Raw genomic sequence first — 25,174 nt, forward strand, 5'->3', positions numbered from 1 at the left:
CAACTCCTGATCCACAGAAACTGTGTGTCATAATAAATGTTTATTGCTTTGTGCTGCTAAATTTCATGGTAATTTGTTACACAGCACTGGACAGCAAATACATTTTTTCCTATCTCAACAGAAGCAGCATGCATAGCAGTTAAGAACACAAGTTCTGGAGTCAACTCACATCACTTACTAGCTATGGACCTTGAAAAAGTTACTCCAGCCTCTCTGAGTTTCTTCATTTATAAGCACATAGAATCACTGTCCCCATCTTATAGACCATTGGGTGGAGCACAGGAGTTAATACAGAATATATAACAGTCCCTGGCATCTAGTAAACATTAGTTATTGTTATTATGTGGGCGGGAAAACAGCTCCAGAGAGGTGAAGAGACATTTCCATGACTATACATCTCCATGGCTACTCAGCAGTTGGGCTGAGGGATGAACCCAGGTCTCCTGACTCCCTGTACAGTGCTCCTGGTTTCATTGAATGACTTCACTTCTAGCATCCCCCCACCTGCCGCAGGCCTTTTTAGTGGTGAAGCACTGTCAACAGCTGGCTGTGCATATTGCCCTGGGGTCAGGGGGACAGCCAGTCAGATCAGACTGTGGCCCTGGCCCTGGAAGGAGAACCCCTCAGCCCCTGCAGCAGAGATGTTAGACAGGCATGAAGGGCAGGCAGCAGCAGGCTGGGTACCCCCTGAGGGGGCTTTTCTGGATCACATTTCATTGCCAGAGCAGGTCCAAGGACGCAATGAGCCATTTCCAGCCATGGTTAGGAAATGGCTGGGAGAGCAGGACAACTGTTTTGAAATGTAATCCAGTATTAGAGTGAAAGGGTTGTTGGGAGTAAGTCTCTACTGCACGAGCTGCTTTGGTTTAAGCAGATCAAGATGACCTTGAATAAGCAGAGGCCCAGGAACCAAGGGCCCCCTAGAAAAAGCACCCACTTCCCTGTTTTCTCCGAGACTGCAGCTCAGCCCCACATCTGATAGCAGGAGGCAGCTAATGGGTGCAAGTGAGTGAGGCAACGGAAAAAAGAGCAGAAAGAAGAGAAGGCAGTGGCATTTGAATTTTACCTTTGAAAGAGCAACATCACCTATGAAAATTGGATGCAAAAACCTGCAGGTGTGCTTGTCACTTTCTAATGAAGCCTCATGGCCAGGTGTAACCCTTGTAAAACACCAAGGGAGGTTACTGGGTGTGATTTTCCCTAAATTGTCACGAAAGAGTGGCAGAATACGGCAGTCCCAAAATATGCCTCTTTAGCATAAGGATGATTTTGAGCTGATTATTTTGAGAAACAGCCTACTCAGGAGAAGCTCTGAAAGTAGTCAGTTACCCTTTTGTAAGGGAAATTCACATTTATAAAGGAAATCTCCATTTGTAAGTGTGTCTCCCTCTCAGTACCAGGAAGGATGGCTGTAAATCTTGAGACTCTTATCCAGGAAGAAGGCACTGATGTAAATCTTCGTAACAAATCTTATCGGTTTTACAATACTTTTCCTGGTCACCTCCCCTATACCTTTCCTTCCGTTGTCTTTAGCTGAAGGTGGTATTTAAGCCTGAGTTCTAAGCCATCTCTTTGAGTTACTCATTTTCCCCAGGGCCTTCAAATCCTGTGCGTCCAGCCAGTGCTTCTCAGGGCAGCGCTACCGACCCCCTCAGGACTCCACCCTCTGATTTACTCTTCTACTTGTCTCCCCCTCAAAACCTGTTCCCAGGAGTGCATGCATTTGATCAGACTGCTCTCCCACCACACACCCTCTGGTCCACCGCAGCTCCTCAGCCCATAGTTCCGCCCATCACTGTAGCCTCCTATGAAGCATCTGCTTGTAAATCACAAGAGATTTGTATTTCAGTGGCTCTCAAACGTTCTCAGACACAAGCATTACCTGGAGCAGTTGTGCATCTATAGAGTCTGGGTGGGTTCAGAAACCTAGAGTAATAATGAGCTCTTGGCGACTGTGATGGTGGTGAGCCTTGAAATCCAAGGAAACATACCCTCACTGGGATGATTTCAGACAGGGCTAGCAGATACTTGAGAAAGGGGCCGGAGAGCAAGACACGAGAGGGGCCTAACAGCCACTCCCTGATACTATCATCCCTTCAGCACAGGGCATGGGAGGGCGTGGGGAGGAACAGAGAAAGCTGCAGGCCCTCGGTTCCTGCAACACTTCCTCGTAGATCTCTGTGTGCCTCCTCACCCTGGCTCCACCCTTACGCCATCCTTCAAAGTCTTTCATTCTTGGAGAAGCAGGGAACCTGCCCACCACCTGTGACGACAGAATCCTTCACGGGGCATCCATGTTGTTTGTGTATTGCCTCTGATTCTGCTTTTTTCCTCTGAGCTGACTTGAACAATTCTTCGTTTAACCTTGCCTCACTCGTTCTCAAGGTCAGTGGACATCATGCCTCACATTTGGGGGTGGGGCGGGCAAGGATTTTGTAAAATAGGCTCTTAAGCTTCTTGGGGAGAGACTTGGGTTCAATAGTCCACAATAGGATCCAGAAATCTGCTTTTTAAACAAACAACTCTGAAACGGTGACTTAAGTTTGAGAAGGCCTAAGGATCAGCTTCTCCACCCTTTCTACGAGCTGCCTTCTCCCTACACAGACCGGGCAGCGGACGGAGATGAGGCTGGGCCAGGAGGTTTTGAATCACCAGGCACTTGGGCCAGGGGCTCTCAGATCTATGGTTTCAAGTAATCTCTACAGCAATCATGTGGCAGCCAATTATTATCCCATTTTACAGATAAGGAAGTTCTGTGCTCTTTGAACCACTCTGTGGCTCCTTTCAGTTCTAAAACGATAGGAAGTTAGAGCACCAGGCTTAACCTTTATATCCATCACTGTGTTACCTTGGGTAGGCTCTCTTCCCATCCTGGCGCCGTCCTGTTCCCACATGAGGCCAGCCACATCATCTCGGGACCAACTCTGAGGGCTCTCCAAAACCGGGCTAACCACAGGGCTTAATTTTGTTGTGAGGTGGGTTTGATTATGACTTGAATCTTTTGTCACCTAAACTCAGTCTTGACACTTTATTGTTTACACTGCAGAATCAAATCATGCAGTTTCAATTTAAAAAGAGAGAAAAGAGGCCCTCAGAGGAAACCCATCACTGGCTTTTACTGGAGGGACTGTGCCAGAACGCCTGCGAATGGGTTAATTTAGCAGGAGGGTATGAGGGCAAATTGTAAGACTAAAGGAAAATGACTATGGGCCACACGAGTGACAGCAAGAACCAAGGCTGTTGCATCAGAGAGCTGAAGTATAGACTATTTATGGCCAGGTCCCACTTTAGCCTAACCACAGCTGCTATTAAGACCCTCAAACACGCCATCAGTGGTTCTGGACTTTACATAATGACTGAACTCTGCCTTTTCATCAGAGGGGAGAAGATCAGCGTGGAAACCAAAAGGGCTGAAATTTCAGCTGCTGCCAGGCGTCCCGGGGCTCCAACACGCTCCCAGAATAGCACGGCTAGGTTCCCGGCAGCCTCGGGCTACTCCACAGCTGGGCTTCCGGTGAGGGAGCCGAGTCAAGCCCCAAGCAGAGCAGGGAACAGCTGGGACGGGGTACAACCCAGAAGCCAGCTGGCTGGCTGGCCCTGCCCTGCTGGAGGCACCATCCCTGGTGAGTGTGGGCACGTCTGGCTCTCCCGTGGCACCCTGGCTCTCCCCCCATCTCCTCGGTATCCAGGCTGAGTTCGAGAGTCAGGGGCACCCTCAAATCTCAGGGGAGGGGGGGTCTTCTGAATGCTGTTGAGTGAACTATGTTGGTGTCTGGCAAGGCTGGTGAAGGACTGAGTGGCCCGGAAGGCAGGGCAGTTTATAGTGTGTGCAGAGGGGAGGTGCTCATAGGGGCTGGTGGCCACCAGAACAGGGCTGGAGAAGGAAGAAGGGACAGAAAGGGAGACACACAGCCCTGCCACAGGCAGGACAACTGCCCAGCACGGCGCTGTCTTCCGAAGGTAAAGGGCTTGCTGGGAGAAGGGAGGGCAGCTGAGAAGGGAGGTTGCCCGCTTGACACCAGCCCTGCTGCGAGCATCCTCTTGTGCTGGCCTGTGCAAAGCCTTCATCTATTTACTCCTTCATAGATATTCCCTGAGGCCCCACTATGGGCGAGGCACCAAGGCAGCACAAAGAGGGATCAGGCACACGTTTTTCCTTCAAAGAGCTTATACCCGGGCTGGGGACATAAGACATGTACCTGAACAAACATAAGGCAGAAAACGAAGAGCTAGCCAAGAGATGAGCGAGCGCTCTGGGGTGTAGCACAGTGATATGCAAGTCCAACCGAGTTCAAATAAATGGGCTCTGATCCATGGCAAGTCACTTAGCCTTTATGAACCTCAGTTTTTACATCTATAAAATAGAGATAAGACTATCTGCCTTATTGAACTCATAGGGTTGTAAAGATCAAATATATATAAAAGCCACTTTGAAAATTGTACAGTGCTACAGAGGTAAGCTGTTACGGGTATGCATTATCAGACTAGCCAGCGTTGCCCTGAACTTCTTGGCCTGGGGTTCTGGGAGCCAGCGGGAGCCAGGAGCTGAGTGCTGGGCTCAGGACAGCAGCAAGGCCAAACCTACACCTTCCCCCGAGGGAAGGCTGATGGCCTCTCCCACTGCTTGGCCAGTCATTCCACTGATACTTACTGCCGACTTTCATTAATATGTATATTAATACAATATTGTAGGGGCTGCCAGGAAGAATAGACATAAAATCTAGAGTCCATTCTCCACTGAGCCTATCACAGAATTAGGGAGACAAGAGATCTATGCATGAGATATAACTAACAGTGCAAAGCAGTGCCAGGCGGAGGCTGAGGGAGAGCAGAGGGAGGACTACCGGGTGGGGTCACCAGCAAAAGTTTCTGGCTGGAGTCAAAGGTTTCAAAGGGGGATTGATTCAGAGAGGCAGGAAGGTGGGGGCCTCCTGGATTGAGTGGCAACAGTGAGTGAAGCAACAGGAAGGCAAGTGTGGTGGTCTGACTCAGAGCTGACCTCAGGCCCAAGTGGCCACTTCCTGTGGGGGAGAGGAGGAAGATGAGGCTGGAGCCCAGGTCGATGCAGGTTGCAGAGGCCTTGAATGCCGGGCCAGGGAGTTTGGTCTTTTCACTTAAAGGCAGTGGGAGCCAGGGAAGGTGTTGTGAGCAGAGTGCTGGGTTAAGTCGGGGAGTGTCCCACCATGTATGGGGGTTTCAGGGTGGCTGCAGGTGTTGGGGAGTGGTAGGAAGTCTGCACGCAGGGGTTATCAGTTTGGGTGTGTGTAGCTAGCTACTGGGATGAGGTAGAGGGTACACCCTGAAATGTTCTCAGATCTGGGGTAAGACTCTACATGAAGGTATGGGGGAACTAAACACAGCACTGTTTGCACATTTCTTTTTTGGTTTCGGAAGGGGAGGGTGGGTTGAGGGGCCTGAATCCTGGACTTTCAGCTTTGACCCTGGTTCCTAGATTCACTCAGTCTGTTGGTGGAGATTGCCCAGACCTGGGCAGCTCAGAAAATCCAGCCCTCTTCTTCCACAGGGAGTTGGTCAGTGGCCACTGAGCCATGGACAGGAGGGGGGACAGGGAAAGGATTTTGTGGCCACTGTGGGGGCTCAGGATCAGGTGACATTCCCGCAGGCTCTGCCCAAGGCCCACTTCCGGGTACATTTCCAGAAGGATCACCCATGGGCAACTGGTTGTGGTGAATGAGCATTACATTCACCTGTGCCCTGCCCCTGGCTTCCTGCTTCTTAAGGGGTCATGTTGGTACCTGGCTCCTCTCAGAAACCCAGGTGGCACCTGCTGCTCCAAGCAGGTAGTCCTAGGAGCCCAAGAGAAAAGGACACATATCCAGACACAGAAGCCTGGGCAGTAACCAGTTAATACAGGGGCCGGGGCAAGCAGAGGGCAAATGCAAAATCTGTTTACCAGCTGGTGGTGGGGTAGTCGGGGCCTGGCACTAGATTCCAGGCACCCACCTGTCAGGTAGCCAAGAGCCCCACCCTCAGCTCAGTGAGCAACTATTCTCGGAACTAGAACTATTCTCGCTCCACTGGCTGCAAGACCAGGGGTACTCCACCCCCTGGAAGGGGGAGCAGGCCTCCCACAGCCAGAGGAGGAAATGGCACCTGAAAGAGATTCTGCAAGCTGAAACTGCACTCCAGGACTCCTGCTCCCCAGGCAAAAGGGAAGTCCCTCTAGGGAGCAGAACTGACCCCTAGTGCTCCAGGACCCCAGGGAAGGCCCCACCCTGGATTCCGGACGCAGAGCTCTGCTGGCCCAGAAAGGTGGACTTCTTCACCAGGCACTGGGGCTTGCCTGCTTCCCAGGAAGGCTTGGCCCCCGTGGGCAGGGCAGATGCGAGCAGGTGCAGGGCTGTTTGCAAGGCCCCTGATGTGAGGGGAAGGTCTGCAGCGGGCTGCCCTCCAGGGGCTGTATCTCAACCCTTGCTGCTATTGTTTGGGTCATAGAATAATGGATCTGCTGTGGGCCAAGCTCTGGGCCAGATGCCAGGGACAACAAGATGTGAGACATGTCCCTGCTCTTGAGAAGGGCACAGTCTAATTGGGGAGACAATTTAGAAAGCTGATTACGATACACTAGGATCAATGAAAAATAAACAAATGTATAATCAGCCGTGGGTAAACAGGGCAGGTCACATAGTTCTTTCCGGGGAAGGGAAAGAAAGCTTCGCAGAGAAGGGGCACTGGAGCTGAGCTTTGATGTAGAGTTTAAAATTTTGGTCCAAGAAAGGGAGGTGGGAGGGAAAGGATGTTGGAGGTAGAAGGAACAACACAGATGAAGACCTAGAGCATGGCATGCCGAGGCTATTCTGATAAATAATAAGACAGAATCAAAAGGCTGTCAGAGAAGCAGCTTTTACAAGTTTGGGTGAAAAACTGTTAGGCCTTTTTAACTGACAGGACTAAGGCTCAGAGGGGAAGGACTAGGAAAGGAGAGTCTCACCCCTGGGCATCTGTAAGTGCCAGGTTTGTTTGAGGAACCTTTAAACACAGCTTCATCTAGATGTTACAACAAGATGTGGGGGTGGCGTTATACAGGTTTTAGAGGAAACTGGGGCTCAGATGAAGTGACTTGCTCAGGTCACACAGCTGGCAGGCGGCAGAGCTGCTCTTGACCCCTGGGCCTGGTCAGTACCTTAGACTCTTGCAGCTCAAAGAAGGAAGCAGTCCAATGAATGAAAGTGGTTTCAGTGGGCCAGCAGGAACTCAAGCACCATATTAGAGAAGCGAGGGAGAGAGGAAGATACTCCTTTCCAATTCATTCATCCCGGCTCTCTCTGAGCAGTGGGTGGGCAGTACCCATACGGGTCCACTTCTCCAAGTATTATTAGGTGAAAATGACATTCATAAAGGCTTATATGCCTGTGGGTTATTAAATTGGGTGAGGGGCATTTGGGGGCAAAGATGACCCTTTTCTTGGAAAGCCACATCACCTCCCACAGAACTTCCCTTCTAGTCACTCCAGGCCTGCTGTGCCCAGCAGCACCCACCACCCTCTGAATCACGGGGTGAGGCTCTCACCATGTCCACTTCCAGTCTCCCCACCTCTCACGGATCACAGGCTGGGGGAATAAAGCTGAGGGTGCGGGGATCCTGGAGACCTAGAGGCCCAGGCCATCCGCCCCAAGGGCCTGGCTTTGTTTTGAAGACAGATCCTGTTCCGCTGTGAGATGGGGAGAAAAGGGAACAAGCAAACAGTTCTCAGAAAACTGCCCTACATTTCCACTGCTATCTGCCGCTCAGGGCTGGCTGAGGGCAGAGCTCAGCCGCTTGGGTGTCCAGGCTTCTGTCCAAATGACTCCCAGTGGGTGGCCAGGCACTGGGTACCCCTACCTTCCCCCTTTCTGGGGCCAGAGTGAGGGGGAAGACTTGCCTCTTGGGAAAGGTCTCTGTAGAGTGAAGGGGTTCACAAAGTTTGAATGTAAACTGAGACAGATCTGCAATTCATCTGTCTCCGAGAGGTCTCTCTCAGACCAGTTCCCTCATCCCTTTCCCAGGGCTCTCTGAATTGGCTTGTCACTCTCATAAGCGACCCCTCCCAGCAAACTGATTTCAGCACTGGAAGCCTTTTTAATAAAGCCAGAGTGACTTATCCATTTCACCAGGTCTGACCAGCTGCTCGCCTTTTCGTGGTGGGCACCCAGCTGCCTGGACCTTACAAGCGTCTGCACACCCTCGCATGGGGGGGACCTGAGTTGTGGGGTGGGTGCTGTTGCTAGGGGAGGGAGAGCAAACGCACAACTGCCCCAGAAAGATGCTTTTCCTCTTCATATTGAAAAGAACTGAAACAATTCAGTCTTCGCCACGTTTCCGAGACCAGCCGGCGAGGGCAAGGCACAGAAAGGGAGAGACAAGGTTCTAGAAAACCTGGGCCCCACCGCCAGCTCCAGCCGCTAAGCAAACACTCCCTGCTGGCGTCCGAAAAGCCGGTGTGCGACGGCAGGAGCCGGCCAGAGGTTTATCGCTTCGGCAGCTCAGGGTGATTCGCGGAATTAGGCTGCGGGTTGTCAGAGACTGAGGCACTCAAACACCCTGGCAGGGACCCCTCCCCCATCCCTGCCACCCCCACCCCACCCCCAGCCGTGACCCGCTGCCCCCCTCTTCCCACCTCCGCTCCCCCCCCCCCCCACCGCCCTAGCCCGGCGCTACAGGCTGAGCAAACACGTCCCGCCACCGGCTGGCTCCGACCGCGCGCCGCTGGCTATCCCCCAGGCAACTCGGCGTCACGAGAACCAGCACCCCGGAGACCCGGCGCCTTGCCCTCCCTCTGCGTCCCCTGGGCCCCGGCCAGGCCCAACAATCTCTCCCTTCCCCGTGCGCCGCGGCCCCGCCGGGCCTCCAGCGCGTGCTAACTAGGCCCCGCTGGGCGCCGGGGACTGCGCAGCCCACCTCGCGCAGAGCCCGCAGCCCCGGGGGAGGGCAGCTGAAAAATCTCCTGTTTACTGGGCCGGGGAAGTCCCAGCTTGGATTCGCTTCCCCATTTCTGCGGTTCCCTTTCTGCTGGTTATTCGGGCCGGAGGGGAAAGGGTGGCAACCGGCTGATCCACCCCGCGGCACGGATTAGGGGTGGGGCGTGGAGAAAGCTAGGGAGAGCCGAACTCGTGGAAAAGTCCCGGGGCCGCGGGAGGGGCAGGTCTCGGAGGCACGGCCCACGCGTCCCGCAGCGCAGAGACCGCAGGGGCCGGGTTAAATACTGTACCTCGGGGAACAGGAGCGTGAAGGCTAATTAGGACAAGTCAGAACAAAAAACAGGGACACGGAAAGGGGAGCGCGCGCTCAGAGTTGGGCCGACTCTGGGGGGAGGGTCGCAGGAAACCCAGGCGCTGGGTAGTCGGGCCCAGGGCGACATTTGCCCACCGTCCTGAGTGGTTCTGAGCTCAGCCCATCGCATTAGGGGCGCGCACTGTGGTGTTCCCACGCATACTTGGTGGCCTGGGTGCTGGGGAAGGACCACGCGTGCAAGAGCGGACACTCGGTGTGTGGTGTGTCCACGTGTGCAAGCTCGGGGAGGGGAGGGAGCGCAGCAGGCGTGACAAAGGCGGACTTTGTGTCTGAGAGTGCGCCTCGCTCCAGCCGGGAGCTGCGAACTGTGTCCGGTGGGTGTCTCACGGGAGAGCCAGGACGAAGGTGACAAAGGCTAGATGTACGCCACCGAGAGACGCACCAAGGCGGCCCCCGCGCGCGCGTGTGCGCCCGCGCTCTAGAAAATGCGAGGAGGGAGAGTCCGGCCCGCAAGGTGCGCTGGGTTGCACCCCAAACTGCTTTCGGGAGAGAAAGCTGAGTCCAGAAAGTGAGTGCGCGTGAGTGTGCGCGCGCCCGCATGCGGGGGCGTGGCAGTAAACAGCAACAACTCACTTGCCAGCTCCGCCAGAAACTCCGATCTCCCTCCCCGACCGGAAAGTGCGACTTGCCGGAGCCTGGAGGTGAGTCGAAGGGGGAGGGATGGGAGGGCTTTGTTACAGTGTAAACCGATTGCACATACCTGGAGCTGCGGTCGCCCGATAAGCGCCTGAATGGAGGTGATGTCACGGTGATGCAGGCGCGGGCCCACCCTCGCCGAGAGAAAGGAATCGAGCGCGGGGAGAGGCCAGCGCTAGAGCTAGCGACCGAGCTCCGCCAGCACAGCCACGGTCCGGGGAGAGGCAGGCCCCGCGCCCCGAGCCCCCGCCTGGGCCCCGCCACCCCAGGCCAGGGCTGGGCCTGGCCCTGCGTTCTGAGCCGAGTCCCTCCTACCTCCGCCCGCGCCCCGCCTGGGGCAGGAGTTGGCCCCAAACGCCGCGCCGTAGCCCGGCCGGCTGCGCGTCCCAGGTAAGGGCTGCTGCCTTCCCTCTCCGTCCTCCCCTCGGCCGCCCGGAAGAGTCGGGTCAGTCTGGCCCGGAGTGGGCGAGGGCTTAGCCCGGGGGGTGGAGAGCCCAGGGGCGGAGGACGCCACGCCAACAGTGTTCAGTTACAGAAACTTTCCAAACCGGACCCCGCTGGGGACTGCGGGTGCGGGAAGTCCGGCGCGGCGCTCCGAGGGAGGCGCGGGGGAGAACTCCCGGATGAGGGTCTCCAAGGGGTGCTCCCTCCAAACCCGCTGCCGCTCTGTGCGAATCCACAGTCAATAGTGACTTTGGGCAGCTGTCCTTTCCGCCGCCCGCTACCGTGGATGGGGAGGGCCGGTTTCTGTGGCCAGAGGAAATGGGGGAGAGCGGCTGGCTGGCTGCCCTGCGCCTTCTGTCCCGATGTCCGGGGGAGCGTCGGTGTAGACCCCAGTGGAGGACGGGAGGAGTGAAGAGGGCAACCCTCAGAATCTTCCTGCCACAAGTTTGGGGTTTCAGACAATCAAAGAGACTCTACTTCTGGCAGCGTGGCTTCTGGATCCCCTGCCCTCCCACCCCCAATGGCTTTTCCAGCCTCAGGTTGAGTAGCGCCCCTTCATCCCCAGGCCTGCAGTTTCATATCCAGGAAAACCCAGTCACTTAAGAACGCCAGAGTCTTGATCCTTAAAGCACAGGGACCAGAATATGTGGAAATATGGTTTTGTGCTCCTGAAGCCGCCCCCCGCCCCGCCATGAGCCATGATGTGTGGCTGGGGGTGGAGGAGGGAGTGCTAGTGGGGAACATTCCAGAACAGACCCTTGGTTTGGGACATCCAAGTTTCAGAATGCTCATGGAATTTTGGCCCAGGAGCCCACCCTTGGTGTGGAGGGCCAGGCTTGGGTTCCAGGGTGCCTCCCAGCCCCTCAACCTGGGCACTGAGGTGGCTCCCTACAGGCACAGGCATCTCAGGTCCTAGAGGAAGGAGGAGGAGGGGAAGAGGTGGGAAGGCTGTCATTGGGTCCATCCATCTCTCCTGACAGGCTGCTGAGTGGTGACAGACAGGGAGGAAGGAGGATTCCTGGGTGAGCATAGGTGCGTCCAAGAGGGAGCTCTCAAGGGTCATGGCACCCTTGAAGGTAACCACTGGCTGTGGTCTGTGTCTTACTCTGTGCCCCTAAGCCTGGAAGACTGACCAGGGCAGCAATGTGAAGCCCAGTGTGCTCTTTTCAGTATGGTTCTCAGGCCTTTGTGTGAATTGGGGGTGGGGGGTGAGGAAGTTGGTTGCTCTGGAAAGGTGAGAGGGCCTGGCTGCCTCATCCTCTCTGGATGCAGCCAGTCAGGGCTGGCTGGGCCTTGAACCCACCGGCACCCCTGAGGCCTCTCTGCTGCCCTGGAGAGGGAAAGAGGGCGGAAGGGGGTTCTGGAACTGGATTGGGCTGAGTGGCTGAGCCTGGGGAAAGGCTGGTTTCAGAGGTGATTAAAAATATTTGTTTGACTGATTCCAGGGAGGTAGGCAAAAGGGCCCTTTTGTCCAGAAGATAATCTGCCGCTGGGGCTGGGCTACAGCCATGTCAGAGGGAAACTGGTGGGACAGAAGGAGGGCCACCTCCCACTCCCACTGAGAACTGTAAAGCAGAAGATGTGACTCCAAAATGAAGGAGGCAGACCTGGGGTGGGGATAAGGGGGCACTGAGCGTGGTTAGGGAATGATTTTCAGATGCCTGCTGTGTTCAAGGCAAGGCTCTCAGTCCTGCAGGGGACGCGTCTTCTTCTCTATCCTCAGACCTAAGAGCCTGGTAGGGGAAGACACGTGCAAACGTGCTTCTAATGTTCAGGTCTCAGGAGACTCAGCCTAGAGGTTCAGGCTCTAAGGACCCATGGGAGGCAGAGTCTCCAGGCAGAGCTGGGTCCATTTTGTTGAAATCCTTTTCCCCTTCATCTTAAAAGGTAGCATCCGCAGACTGGCTGAATCTGGACTCCTGGAGTCATATTCTTCCGAGCTTCCTTCACTAAGTCTGCTGCTGGCTTCCAGGGGTCACTGTCCTAGGCAGTGGACAAGAGCCAGGTCCAACTGGCCTAATTTCTCCAGCCGAGCTGGTATATTCTTGCCCTTCCATTTACCAGGGATCAGAGAAGTGAGACATATTGGGGTGGGAATGGTTTGTTTCATGGGGCTGGTAAGTTTCAGGGCAACTGAGCAGCATGGTACCTGGATGGGGGAGCAGAGGCAATTTCTGGTTTCCTTCCTTGGAAGTTCCCTTGTTGGTGGGGCCGACAGACGGGAGACTTGCAGGGTAAGGTTCAGGACCAATGGCAAAGTTAAGAGGAAATCGGGGTGAGAGCTGTGAAGCTTCTCTGGCCCTGGCCTAGTGCGTGGCTTCCTGCAGGGTTAGGTGGGTGTGGGTCTAAGAGCAAGGTGGATCAAGGAGTGACCAGGGTAACCGGGTTAAATGGAACCTGGTGTATGGGTCCAGAAGGAGTCACCCCAAGATGTGCCTCTGTGGTGTGCAGATTTTTTTGAGCTAAAGGCAACTGTAGCCTAGCCACAGACTCAAGAGACACTTCTGCCCGCCCCTACCTTAACTACCTAAGAGAACTTGAATTAGGGGCCTCGTCCATAATAAATTATCAGAGATAACCTCTTTTGACCTATCTGTAGGGCAGGGCAAACCTCTGTTTGCTAAAGGTCTGCTCTTCTAATCATCCTGTGAATGAACTTTTGAAACCCTCGAGGCACCTTACCTCATTAGCTCAGAATGTCTTAAGTGCCGTGTTCCCTTTCTAACTCTGAGTCTCTTGTGCTTGGGAGTGGGGGTGGGAGGGATGGGGGGAGGGTCTCTGACTGTCATGTATACGGGGGTTCCCATATATATGTATATATTCAATTTGGTCCTTTCGCCAATCTGTCTCACGTCTATTTATTTGATTATTAGACCAGCCAGAAGAACCTTGAGGGTAGAGGAAAGTTTGTTCCTTCCCCACACTGGCTTGGGGTTTTGTAAGACGTGGCTGTTAACAGAAAAGAACTTGTATCATGGGTTTATTAGCATCCTTTCCCCCTATATCCAACCAGGCCTTAGATTTTATTTTGGAAAGGATCTTTCAGGTAACCCATTATGGCTTACCTTTGGTCTCGATCTTTAAACCGGGTGAATGTGCCCTCAACAAATTGGTTGCCTGGGCTCTTTGTGCCAGAGTCAAATCTTAAAGCCCAACCCTGGTTATGCCCCCACTGTACGAAAGACAGCCTTCAGTGGTTCCCCATCGCCTTCGTATAATGCCCCATGCTCCTTCCCTGTGGCATTTCTAATCTGACGTCAGCCAGCGATTTAGTTTATACTTGGTGAACTTGAGGGAAGGTGTTCATTCTGTCTTTTCTGAGCCCCTCAGCTGGAAGAGCCTCTTGTGTTCCTGTAGCACCTTTCTGTCCCCTAGAGATAAATTCTGTTGTGCAGCACTTATCTTACTCTTCCTAGTGTAATTTTCCTGTAGACCTATCTTATCTTTCCTATTAGATTTTTAAATACCGGCAAGTCAGGGACTGTGTTTATTCCTCTTTATATTTCCAAAGCTCTGAGAACAACTGGGCCTTGTCTCACAGATGCACAGTAAATATTTGCAGGTTTGGAATTATTGCCTGTTCTAAACCGGAACCTGGAAGAAGGAGGTAGGATGAAAAGCACTTGAAGATGTGCGGGTTCCCAGAGGCCAAGTCTGGGTGGCCATTCTCAGCATTCAGTGCCACAGCTCCCAACGTCACCTCGAGTTCTGGCTGCTTTACTGTGAGCCAGAGACGCCCAAGATGGGGTTGAGTGCATAGAATCTCATAACATATTACCTGTGAATTACCTCCTGGAGTCGTTCAATATTCTTTCTTACCCATTAGCCCTTCCTGACTCCTCTTTTCTCTTTCCAGCACTTGCAAATACTGTGTGTGCTTTATTGGTTTACGATTACACAAAGTCTCCCACAAAAGCTAATTTAAGTCATGACATAGGGGAAACTCGCTTTTACATTGGAAGTCAAGAGAGACTAGCTCTGTTACAGTGCCAGTTGTTTAGGAAAACAATAGTAAAATTCACATAAGAATGTTAATTTATTAAGAGTTAACGGTGATCACTGCGTAAAGTGTATAAATTTCTAATGACTCTGTTGTATACCTGAAACTAACATAATACTAGTCTATGTCAACTGTAATTGAAATTAATTTAGGAAAAAAATACCGTTAATGGGAAAAGCAAGCTTAATTGAAAGATGTGGCAGTAGCTGAGAAGACTGAGATACCTGAAATATTTTCAAGGGGCATGTAGGTTATCTTAAAGGACGTTGAAAATTGTTGATCTTTATTATTACATCAGTTTCACTTCATTTGTGAGTTTTATTTTCCCTGACTTAGTAGCAGTGTCCTTCCACTTATCAATTACAGAGAGACAATTTTTATCGACTGAGATTTAGGATTTTTGTTTGCCTATTAGAAATTAAGTAACCAGGAATGGTGAAAACATCAGGGAGTAAAACCTTCCCTCCACCCCACCCCCCAAAAAAAAACACCCAAAAACACACAAAGAGGAAGAGGTGGTAGGGAGGATAGAGCTGGATCATGCCATTCCCTTGCCAACCACTTGTGGTTGCTACCAGCCCAGGAAAGCTTGGGTGCTGTCTTTCTGGACAGTTCTAGGCCCAAGAGGTGAGAGGAAGAGGCAGGGTCATAACTAGTTAGTTGAACATACGGGATGATTTAAATGTGGAGTACCTGCATTTCATAGAATTTTGGAATTTATAACTTGCATTTTAGAGCATTTAAATGTTCTCTTCTCCAAGTAAATGTAAAGCCTTTGATTGGGAAAGACTGATTTGGTCTTTAATTTCTCTTCACCTGCCACATTCTTTATCTCCACTTCACACAGGAAATATCCAGTTGGTATTGAGAGAGGGTTGGTTTTCTTTGGTAAAGCTGACACCCGGGACAGGTCGATGAGCAGCTGGAGTAACAAGTTAGCTCCCTAGTGTGAGTAAAAGACGTCTTTCTTGCCTTCCAGCTACAATCCTTGAAAGTCTTCCATTATAGATTCATTCCTTTGGGTTTTACATTGCTCTTGCCTGGTTGTCGTTTTTTTAAAATGTTAGTGCCTCAGAGGAGAAGTTTTGCATTAAGTCATTAACGCCCTAGCTGGAAAATTAGTTTATTCTGAGACTTCAGCAATTGAGCTAGACAAAGAACTTTGGATTCTGAAGAGAAGCCTTGGCACTAAAAGTGGGGAAATGAAGGGCAGCAAAGGGGAGCGGTAGGGAGGACTCGGGGAAGTGCTGATAAACACAGCTTTTCCGCTGTCTTCATTTTCTCTGACTGCAGGGCAGGCCTGTCACAGGTACTTGTTAAATATTTGTGGAATGAATGATGGAATGAGTGAACCTATGGCTGATTCATCACAGGGAAGGAGTTTAGGGGCGTAGTATGTGGCCGATTGAACTCTGGAAGTACCAGGGCGAGAGAGGAAGTGCTGAATGGGTGGCATAAGCTTGCTCATAAACCCCCTCACTCCCCACCCCCGCAGCTGCCAGCGCTCAGGGGATATTTGGACTCAGGTTATGGTTGGTGGAAGGAGGGACCTGAAAATTCAGTGACAGTTTTGTCCTCTTCCGTGACTGGGAATAGGGAGGACAAATGGGCTTCATCTCATTTGCCTCTCTGGTCAGTTGCTATGCCTCCCAGGAGTTCTGGGTTAAGAAGGATTCTGAAGCCCAGAGGAACAATCTTATGGTCAACTTGCGCTGCCTGCCCCACTTCAGGGTGGGAGAATGAGCACCTTGGGTGTCAGAGTCTGACTTTGGAGGACTGATCTTGCCTTTCTCCTTGTGTCTTTAGGGACCCAGTGGGAGCCTGGCCTGGGAGCCAGGATGGCCATCCACAAAGCCTTGCTGACATGCTTGGGACTGCCTCTCCTCCTGTTCCCAGGGGCCCAGGCCCAGAACCATGCCCCACCTGGCTGCAGCCCGGACCTCAACCCCCTCTACTACAACCTATGTGACCGCTCCGGGGCTTGGGGCATCATTTTGGAGGCCGTAGCTGGGGCGGGCGTCGTCACGACCTTTGTCCTCACCATCATCCTCGTGGCCAGCCTCCCCTTTGTGCAGGACACCAAGAAGCGGAGCCTTCTGGGGACCCAAGTGTTCTTCCTGCTGGGAACCCTGGGTCTCTTCTGCCTCGTGTTTGCCTGCGTGGTGAAGCCTGATTTCTCCACCTGTGCCTCTCGGCGGTTCCTCTTTGGGGTCCTATTCGCCATCTGCTTCTCCTGCCTGGTGGCCCACGTCTTTGCCCTCAACTTCCTGGCCCGGAAGAACCATGGGCCCCGGGGCTGGGTCATCTTCATCGTGGCTCTGCTGCTGACCCTAGTGGAGGTCATCATCAACACGGAGTGGCTGGTCATTACCCTGGTCCGGGGAGGCGGCGAGCACGGGCCTCTGGGCAACGGCAGTGCCGGCAGGGCCGCGGCCTCCCCGTGCGCCATCGCCAACATGGATTTTGTCATGGCGCTGATCTACGTCATGCTGCTGCTGCTGGGCGCCTTCACGGGGGCCTGGCCCACCCTGTGTGGCCGCTTCAAGCGCTGGCGTAAGCACGGGGTCTTCGTGCTGCTCACCACGGCCATGTCCATCGCCATCTGGGTGGTGTGGATTGTCATGTACACCTACGGCAACCAGCAGCACAACAGCCCCACCTGGGACGACCCCACGCTGGCCATTGCCCTCGCTGCCAATGCTTGGGCCTTTGTGCTCTTCTACGTCATCCCCGAGGTATCCCAGGTGACCAAGGCCAGCCCGGAGCAAAGCTACCAAGGGGACCTATACCCCACCCGGGGCGTGGGCTATGACACCATCCTGAAAGAGCAGAAGGGCCAGAGTATGTTTGTGGAGAACAAGGCATTTTCCATGGACGAGCCAGCCTCAGGTAGGTCGCGGGACACCCTCCCCATGACCCCTTCTTTTGTTCCACATCGTTTACTGCAGGACAGGGGCTGGTCTCGAGCAAAATGGAAGGTTCTGGAGATTCATCTACAGTGTTCTGCCTTAAAGTCCCTAAATTCCATTTTTTGAAAGTTTTTTTTTTTTCTATACTCCTGTAATGCATGAATATATTTTCGCCAAAAAATTTGAAACGTTACAGATAAAACAAATTTCTCCCAATTTTTTCCACAATTCTACCCCATTTCTTCCTGTTCATCCCAGAACTGACCAGTGTTGATTGGTATTGTACCGTCACGTGCCTCGGTTTCCTTATTTGTAACATGGAGATAATAATGGCTCCTGTTTCATAGGAGTTAATTCATGGATGTACTTGGCACTTGGAAGGTACTCTAAAAGTATTAGCCATTAGCTGTGTGTAATACTGTTATTTTACTATTGTTATCAGTATCCTTCATTAATGTACATATCCACAGTTGTCTTAGTTTCCTTTAAAAATCTTTTCAGTTATATTTTTTTCTTTTTAATGAAAGCGCTCATGCCATGCACTGATCTAATAAGCAGCGCCCACTATCCAGCCGGCTTGTCCCCAGGCTCCTGCCCCAGCTCTTTGTTAATGGGACAGACTTTCTTGGCAGAGTCCAGCACTCCATGGTGGTCAGCGCTCCCCTCCCCACCCTTGCCCCTGGGGGTGGAAGAGGCAGGAGGGGGTGTGGAGCCTCTGCAGCCTGTGCCAAGCCCCCCTGGGGAGGCAGGAATGGGGGTGGCCTTTCTCCGGGACACTTGGCCAGATGAGCTCCCAGTTCCCCAAAGAAGGAGTATTTCTCTGGCACTTGTGAACTGCGAGGACCGCTGGCATTTCTTGAGTACTTGCTGTGTGCCACGTGCCTTTCCTGATGTGTCCTGTTGCTTGTGTTGTGCATGCTTTCTTAGCAGCCTCTTAGCAGGCTGGCTACAGTCTCTTTATCTGACATGACTTGGAAATCGAGAGGTGCAGCCTCAGAGCCCTGCCCCCGACTCCAGACTGCTGACTAAGCTGTTCAGGGGCTTAAGACTTTACCTGCCTGATTGTCAAGTGCCAGCTCTGAGGCCTCTGCCAGAGGTCAGAGTCAGAAGCAGGGAAAGTTCCTGAATCGGAGAACTGTCTCCCTGCCTCTTCTCTACAAACTGAGATCTCCGTAATCTCTGCTTTGAGGAGAGTAGTGACCCTTGTCCTACCAGGCACTTGCTCTTTGATCTGCCCCCCAGGGTGGCCCCTGGCACGCACAGTGGGCCAGTTGAGGGTGTGTGAGGTGGGGGACAATTGATGAGGCTGGCAGGAGAGAGGGGCTTGTGAACAGTGTTGGGAGGAGCTTCTGCCGCCCCTACCTCTGATCTCACCCCGTGCCTATTTGTCAGGGCCAAATAGTTCCCAGCCTTTGTCCTCTCAAGGCAAACACTTCTGGGGCCGTGAGGGTTTTTTTCCCCGAATGGAAAAATCAATCCAGTGAACCCGGCACTTAGAAGCCCAATATAGTTGTGGTCCCTCAGAGCTGTGGGGCCATCAGCCTGCAGGAGACAGACATCCGCTGCCCCTGCCCTCGCAGCCCAGCCTGCTCCTGGGTCCCAGGGTTGGTCAGCAGTTTTCCTCAGACACCCTGGGAGCGCCCAGCAGGGTGGAATACATCAGGAAACCAACACACCGAAGGCTCCTGGAGCTGAAAATAGTTCTGGAGACTTGCCCAGGGGCCGCAGGACAGGATGTGCATACAGTGCCCCTGGGGGACTCTGGACTGTGGGTCCTGGGAACTCAGCACCAGCTGTGCCCTGAAGACATAAGGAGTCTTGGGCTATGGGGTCTCTGCTGTTTATGTCCCAGCGCCTGGCAGCTGGCCCACAGCCGTAGAGGCCAGAGCTGGAGGCTGGCCATCTTGGAAGGTGGCCGAAGGCCCATGTGCCCCTTGTGGCCTCTGGCCCCCAGGGCGGATGGAGTATGAAGGTTGCTGACAGGAACAGTTTTCTGAGCTGACTGGTGAAGGGGGGGAGTCCCACACTACAGGAAAGCCCGAGGGAAAGACAAGCAGCATCGTGCTCCCCATGCACCTGAGCAAAGGGGTGCTGAATTCTGGAGGGGCCCCACACCTACGGCCTCACCCCCAAGCTGGCCACCCCTGGCCAGGCTCCCTCCCTGGGTTAGATGTTACCCCTGGGGGTCCTAGTCCCCTCTTTTGTCTCCCTGTCCCCCGTGGAGCCTTGCTCGAGTGTGTGAAAGGGCGCTGAGAGCCCAGCCCCCAACCATTCCTGTTTCCTTGCAGCCAAGAGACCAGTATCACCATATAGTGGGTACAACGGGCAGCTGCTGACCAGTGTGTACCAGCCCACTGAGATGGCCCTGATGCACAAAGGCCCGGTGAGTGGGGTCCCGGGGTCCCCATGGCCCTGCTGGGGCCACAGAGCCCAGCCTCAGTGGGTGGGTAGAGAGGGCCATGTGGCCAGTGCAGGGTGGGGTAGAGGTGTAGGGACAAGGCAGGTGTCTCCATTTAGTACGGCAGACTCGGGGACCCCAGAGCCCCGGCTCTGATGCCCTTTTGCTGGAGTTGATGCATTCACGGCCTTCAGTTACACCTTGTCATTGGGGCGTCACACTGACTGGGGTTGCATGCTGTGGAGAGTGCTGGACGGGCTCTTTGAGCTGGTGGCAGCTACTCGCTTCACCCTTAGCAGTTTAAGGTAGGTGTCATTCTTGGTGGCCCCAAAGGGACGGAGGGCCAAGTAGCAGGTCTGGGAAGGTATTTACTCTTCAACCACAGCTGTCCCAAGAGGGCCTCAGCTCCCCTCCCCCTACCAGCAGGCAGCCGCTCTCGACCTCACACCTCCCCTGGGTTCTGGAAACCAGATGCTCCATTAGGCAGGGAGGGGGTGGGAACAGGAAGATGGTGAGTTAAATGCACTCACTCCATATATGTTCCTCCTCCGGGCCTGGCAGTCGCTCTGGGGAGAGGTCAGTGACCTGCCTTGGCAGGATGCTGGGAACAGGAAGCAGGGAGGTCAGCAGGGTGGTGTTCTCATCCCTTCCCCCTGTGAGCTCCGGGGGCCGGTGAAGCAAAAGTCTCTGAAACTGCCAACCCCAGCCCTTCTATCTCCCTAAGCCTGAACCTGCCACCAGCCAGGAGCCGGGATGGGCAAAGGAGTGTCTGAAACATGAGGGAGTCCTCCAGGCCCGAGCCACCCAGAGTGCCCTCACCTTACCACCCCTCACTAACAGGAAGGGGCTGGGAGAGCTGGACCAGCAGTATCACAGTGATTCTGAAAATGCGGTCCCCAGACACTCAGCATTACCATCACCTGGGATCTTGCTAAAAATGCAGATCGGGTGGGGCTAGTGGTGTGAGGGAGCCATGGTTAGCATCTCTTCGGTGACATCACCTTGATGACTTAGAATCTGCCGTGATGGGCGTAACCACGTACAAAGACCTGCAAACACTGCAGATCGGGCTTCCTCCCTCCCCACCCCAGTTGTTAAACATTTACCAGCCCCCACAACTAGGTGTGGATGTGGCTTGACAAATAGTCCAGATGATTCTGGTTCAGACCAGGTTTCAGAATGCCCATCTGGACGTTCCAGGAGCTACAAGGGGAGGGGGAGTTGGAGACCACTGGGACAGATCCAAGGCCACTTGGCGCCCTGGAGCTGCAGGGGGTTGGTGGCAGCTCTTTCCCTCCAGATAAGGCAGGTTGGGGCCAGGAGTTCACCTTCTCTCCAGGGTGGCAGCTGGGATAGGTGCCTCTGCACCTGATAGCTCTGTCTCAGCCACATAAGAACAGGACCAGTGCAGCTCTAACCACGTTTCAGGCAGAGAATTTGGGTCTCCAAAACCTTAAAACTCTCAAACGCAAAACCATTCGGGATTTAAGTCGCAAATCAGATGGGCCGGCCCAGACTCCTGGATAAGAAAGAAATGTGTGGGCATTTCCAGGGCCTGACAGAAGCGCGTGTCCTTCACCAGGCACACCAGCAGCTATGATGCTGTTGGGTATTATCGTGCTGTTGGGGGGACTCAGGTAAGAGAGTCTTGGAGGAAGGGAGTCTGGGAGTTCCAGACAAGTGACAGCAGCTCAGTGTGGTTCACCTTCCATTGGACCCCAAGGTTTGAGGAGACGGAGGGGGCTTGAGAAGAGGCTTCATCTGAAAGGGTCAGTCTCTGAGTGAAACCCCAGGAAATGGAGGGGAGGGGAGGGAGGGGAAAGGAGTGGAGGGGAGGGCGCCTCGTTCGAATGCTCAGAGGCCTGGCCCTCTGCTGGGTGAGATAAGGGACTCAGGTCAGAGGTCAGGCCCTCCACTTCCAGAGGTGGAGTTATCCATCCAAGCCTGACCCTGGGGCCTGTCTGTGGAGGACGGGGAAAGGGGAGCTGGCAGGCACAGCCCTGCAGGAAGCGGCGTGTTTGTGCATCCGCCCTGGCGGAACCTGGCTGTGAGACCGCCTGTTCTTCCTTCCAGTCCGAAGGAGCTTACGACGTCATCCTCCCACGGGCCACCGCCAACAGCCAGGTGATGGGCAGTGCCAACTCAACCCTGCGGGCTGAAGACATGTATGCGGCCCAGAGCCACCAGGTGGCCACACCGCCAAAAGATGACAAGAACTCTCAGGTCTTTAGAAACCCCTACGTGTGGGACTGAGTGGGCGCCAGGAGGCGACAGGCAGATGTGGGAAGGGCCCTCGGGACCTGGCCTGGGCCAGGTCCCCTCTTGCTGGCTCAGGGCAGCTTGTGCCTCAGCCGTGGGGCCCTCCCTGTCGGCCAATGTTTGGGTGGGTGACCTGGGTACCCCCACCCACTCCTCAGTGTTTGTGGAGTTGAGGAACCAACCCCAGCTTCATGCCAGGGTCCCCTCCAGTGGTCATGCTCCAGCCAAATAGTGTTCTTGGGGTGGTGGCCTGCCAGCGCCCACATTCTCTAGAGTCTTCGTGGAGATTCCTGCAACCTCGAGAAATTTCACAGGCGCTTTCTGTCCGGGGTCTTGCTCCTCTGTGAGGAACAAGGTGCCTAATAAACACATTTCTGCTTTAGTAACCCTTCCTCTGGGAATGTCGTTTCTGACCCAGGCTCTTGGTTTCTGGTGAACTGCTCCTCCGTGAATCTGCTGTGAGTTTTCCTTCTGTGCAGTTAAGTGGCTGACGCCTCTACCCAGTGAAGGAATCTCCAGCTGAGCCACTGTCCCTGTCTGTCCTGTGTGCCCACAATGAACTTCTGGGCCAGTTCCCGTCTGGGGTCTAGTCCAGCATCTGAGCTTGTCTGAAAGCAGGCAGCTTTGCTCTGGGTTCCCCTCCACTGGCCATATGTGGGGACCCCCCCAGTAGGCAGTCCAGTCAGTGGAAGGCGTGTGTAAGGGGATACAGGCTAACTTCAGCCCTTCTCGGCGGGAACGGTGGTTAAGATCCTTTAGGAGACGAGATGGAAGGATCGCTGTGCTCCGTGCTCTTAAATCACATTACGAAGTGGGTTTATAAAGTGGAAAGGACCAGGCCAGGCTGTGGTTGGTTTCACTCCTGGGAAGGATTTAAAATGCTCCTTTGCCCAGGATAAAACCTTTTCACATTAGCTCATTGTCGGTCTCCCGACTGCTCGGAAAGGTGGACTGGACAGTATTCTCCTTTCCAGATTCGAGAATCCCAGAACTGTATCATTTTAGGGTAAGAAGAGGCCTTGGGGTAAGTTAGGGGTATTGTTTTCCTGCCCCCTCTTTCAGGTCAGCAGACTGACCCAGAGTCCACACAGCCTTTAGAAGTGGCCACACTCAGACTGGCCAGGTTTTCTCAAGACCCTGACATCCAGTGGTCCTGGGACAGTCTGTGGGCCCCAGTGGCCTGGTCGTGCGTGATTGGCAGTGTCCTGACCCTTGGACACTGGCTCCAGGCTGCAAAGCCCGCCCCTCCCAGGCTTGGGAATGTTTCTCCCTAACTAACCAGAAGCTATTTTCTGACACCGGTTGTAGGAAAAAATGTTTCTGTTGGAAAGGAGAGAAAGGTTGCTGGAGAAAAAAAAAAATCAAACTTCACCCAAGCTTTTCCTTCTATGTCAGATTGCACCAGCCCCCCGGGGACTCCAGCGCTGTTTTTAGTATAAACTAGTCCTTGGGCCCCGAGCGGTAGGGTCCCCTTTGACTCTTGTTCTTTCTGGTTACTTTAGGCTCAATCCCCACAAAATAGAACGAGATGGTAGACGCCCTGTTCCCTGGACTACACATCATCCTGATGTCCTCATTCCTGTGTCCAGGCTGGGCAGGGCCCAGCACCTTTCCTGCCCTTGTCATTGGAGCTGGGAGGGTCCGGAGGCCACCGACCTGGAGCAGTGGACTGAGGGGGGATGGTCCTGTGAAACCCCGAGGCATATGGCTGGGGCTGTAGGACCACCCCCCTTCCTGCCCTGCCCAGCCTCTCCTGGTCCCCAAGTGACTGAGGCCACAGGGAGCTGCCTGCATACCAGCCTGCCTCCAGCCCCCTGGTGACACCCTCCTCCCACATCACAGTCCCGGTGTCCTCATGCTGTGGCTTCCCAGACGGCCATCCACAGATGCTCTTGTCTTCATACCGCGGGCCTTGCTGGCCGTCTTTTGGTGTCCAGCATCAGCTTGCCCCTCTCTGCGCCTCGGTGAATCCAGGTGAACCTCCTCTACGAATCTTTGGAGCCACACCGTGGAGGAATTTGGTCCTGGGCCTTCTGCCACCACTTGGACTGTGGAAGGCCACTGAGCTGGGGCAGAGCTCATTGGAGGCCTGGACAGACAGCACTCCACTTCATGGCCTGTGGGTCTGGGATCTGAGCCCCAGTGGTGCTTCACTCCGTGCCCCGTGACCCCCCTCCCCATGCCTTCCCCACCTTCGATGAACTGGGTCCCATGAAGACACAGGATGGGGGTTGGGCTGCATTCTCAGGGACCAGCTGAGTGTCTAGGACCACGAGCCCTGGAGTCTAGGCCTCTTCTAGGACAGACCTGTGGGGTTTAGGACTGAACATTGTACCTTTTCTGGATGGGCAGAAATACAGGTTTCTACCTCACCTTGGGCACCTGTACATGCTGCCGCTGCTCCCCTTGCCGAGGATGTGCTCCGGAGGGTCCTGACGGCCACCAGGGAAGTAAGGGACATCTGTGGGACCTGCTTGTTGCTGGCACCAAGGACAGATGTGCACAGCTCCAGACTCGGGAACCTCTCTAGATGGGTCTCCCTGGCTTTTCCCTGTCCTCTGGTACCAGGCAGAGCAGGCTCGTCTTGGGGGGGCTCCCAGGTGTGCCCCTGGTGCTCAGGTCTCGGCCCAGCACCTCGGTGCCAAGATGAGGGCGAGGACAAGAGAAGTGGAGGTGAGCTGGCTTGTGCCCAACCGCACCCTGTAGTCAGTCCCAGCTCCAGTGCCACCCTCCTGCCCCCAGCAGCCTGTGCCTTAGTCACTGGAGTATTTCTCCAGAGCTAGATGGGTGAACAGGCCCCGTAGATAGAAGTAGGGCTATACATCCACGTAAGACAATCCCCCATTGTACAGGGCTGCTCAGTTCCAAGAATGGAGTATAACTTCCCTCTGATGGAAGGGAAGGGGAAGCTCGGTGCACCTCAGACGTCTCTTGATCTAGGCTAGTGGCCCCAAGATCCCTTACGGTGAATAAAGGCACTACCTTGCTTTTTGAGGTGATAGTCTCACGTGAGTTGTTGCAGCGCCAAGCGGCCACGGAAGTGGCCTGCAGTGAATGTAGGTTTGTTCATAGTCTGCGTCGCCTGGGGTCCTGCTGGGGAGGCTCCTAAAAGATGCAGGCCTGCCCGGATTCAGGTATACCTCATGCCCCTGCTCACTCCAGCCCTTCCCAAGTGGAGAAGACAGAGAAGTGGTCCAGCTGCATCACAAACAAGCTTTGAATGGACGAAAATCAGAA

General features: G+C 54.1%; 2 protein-coding genes across 8 annotated transcripts in view; one reads left to right on the forward strand and one right to left on the reverse strand.

Annotated features, from left to right (window-relative positions):
• The window catches only part of BTBD17 (BTB domain containing 17), a 51,416-nt gene extending 41,291 nt beyond the window's left edge, over nt 1–10,125 (reverse strand). Inside the window, exon 1 of the mRNA XM_074319943.1 lies at nt 9,992–10,125. The gene's annotated coding sequence lies outside the window, so the exon portion shown is untranslated. The remainder of the gene's footprint in view (nt 1–9,991) is intronic.
• Nucleotides 2,251–24,931, forward strand: GPRC5C (G protein-coupled receptor class C group 5 member C). 7 transcript variants are annotated; one of them, XM_074319942.2, is made up of 5 exons: nt 2,251–2,385; nt 16,178–17,260; nt 19,569–19,663; nt 21,752–21,901; nt 23,440–24,931. In XM_074319942.2, exons 2-5 carry the CDS (start codon nt 16,210–16,212, stop codon nt 23,470–23,472), a joined length of 1,329 nt encoding a protein of 442 aa, XP_074176043.1. In that variant the 5' UTR covers nt 2,251–2,385; nt 16,178–16,209; the 3' UTR covers nt 23,473–24,931. The 7 variants fall into 7 exon arrangements, with proteins under 7 accessions (XP_074176043.1, XP_019596004.2, XP_088658489.1 ...); XM_019740445.3 differs by lacking the exon at nt 2,251–2,385 and adding an exon at nt 3,496–3,623; XM_019740439.3 differs by lacking the exon at nt 2,251–2,385 and adding an exon at nt 8,762–9,932.
• The last annotated feature ends 243 nt before the right edge of the window (nt 24,932–25,174 follow it).

Source organism: Rhinolophus sinicus, chromosome 12 (genome assembly GCF_057876585.1).
Source record: "Rhinolophus sinicus isolate RSI-liver-muscle chromosome 12, RSI-T2T, whole genome shotgun sequence".
Classification (NCBI taxonomy): domain Eukaryota; kingdom Metazoa; phylum Chordata; class Mammalia; order Chiroptera; family Rhinolophidae; genus Rhinolophus; species Rhinolophus sinicus.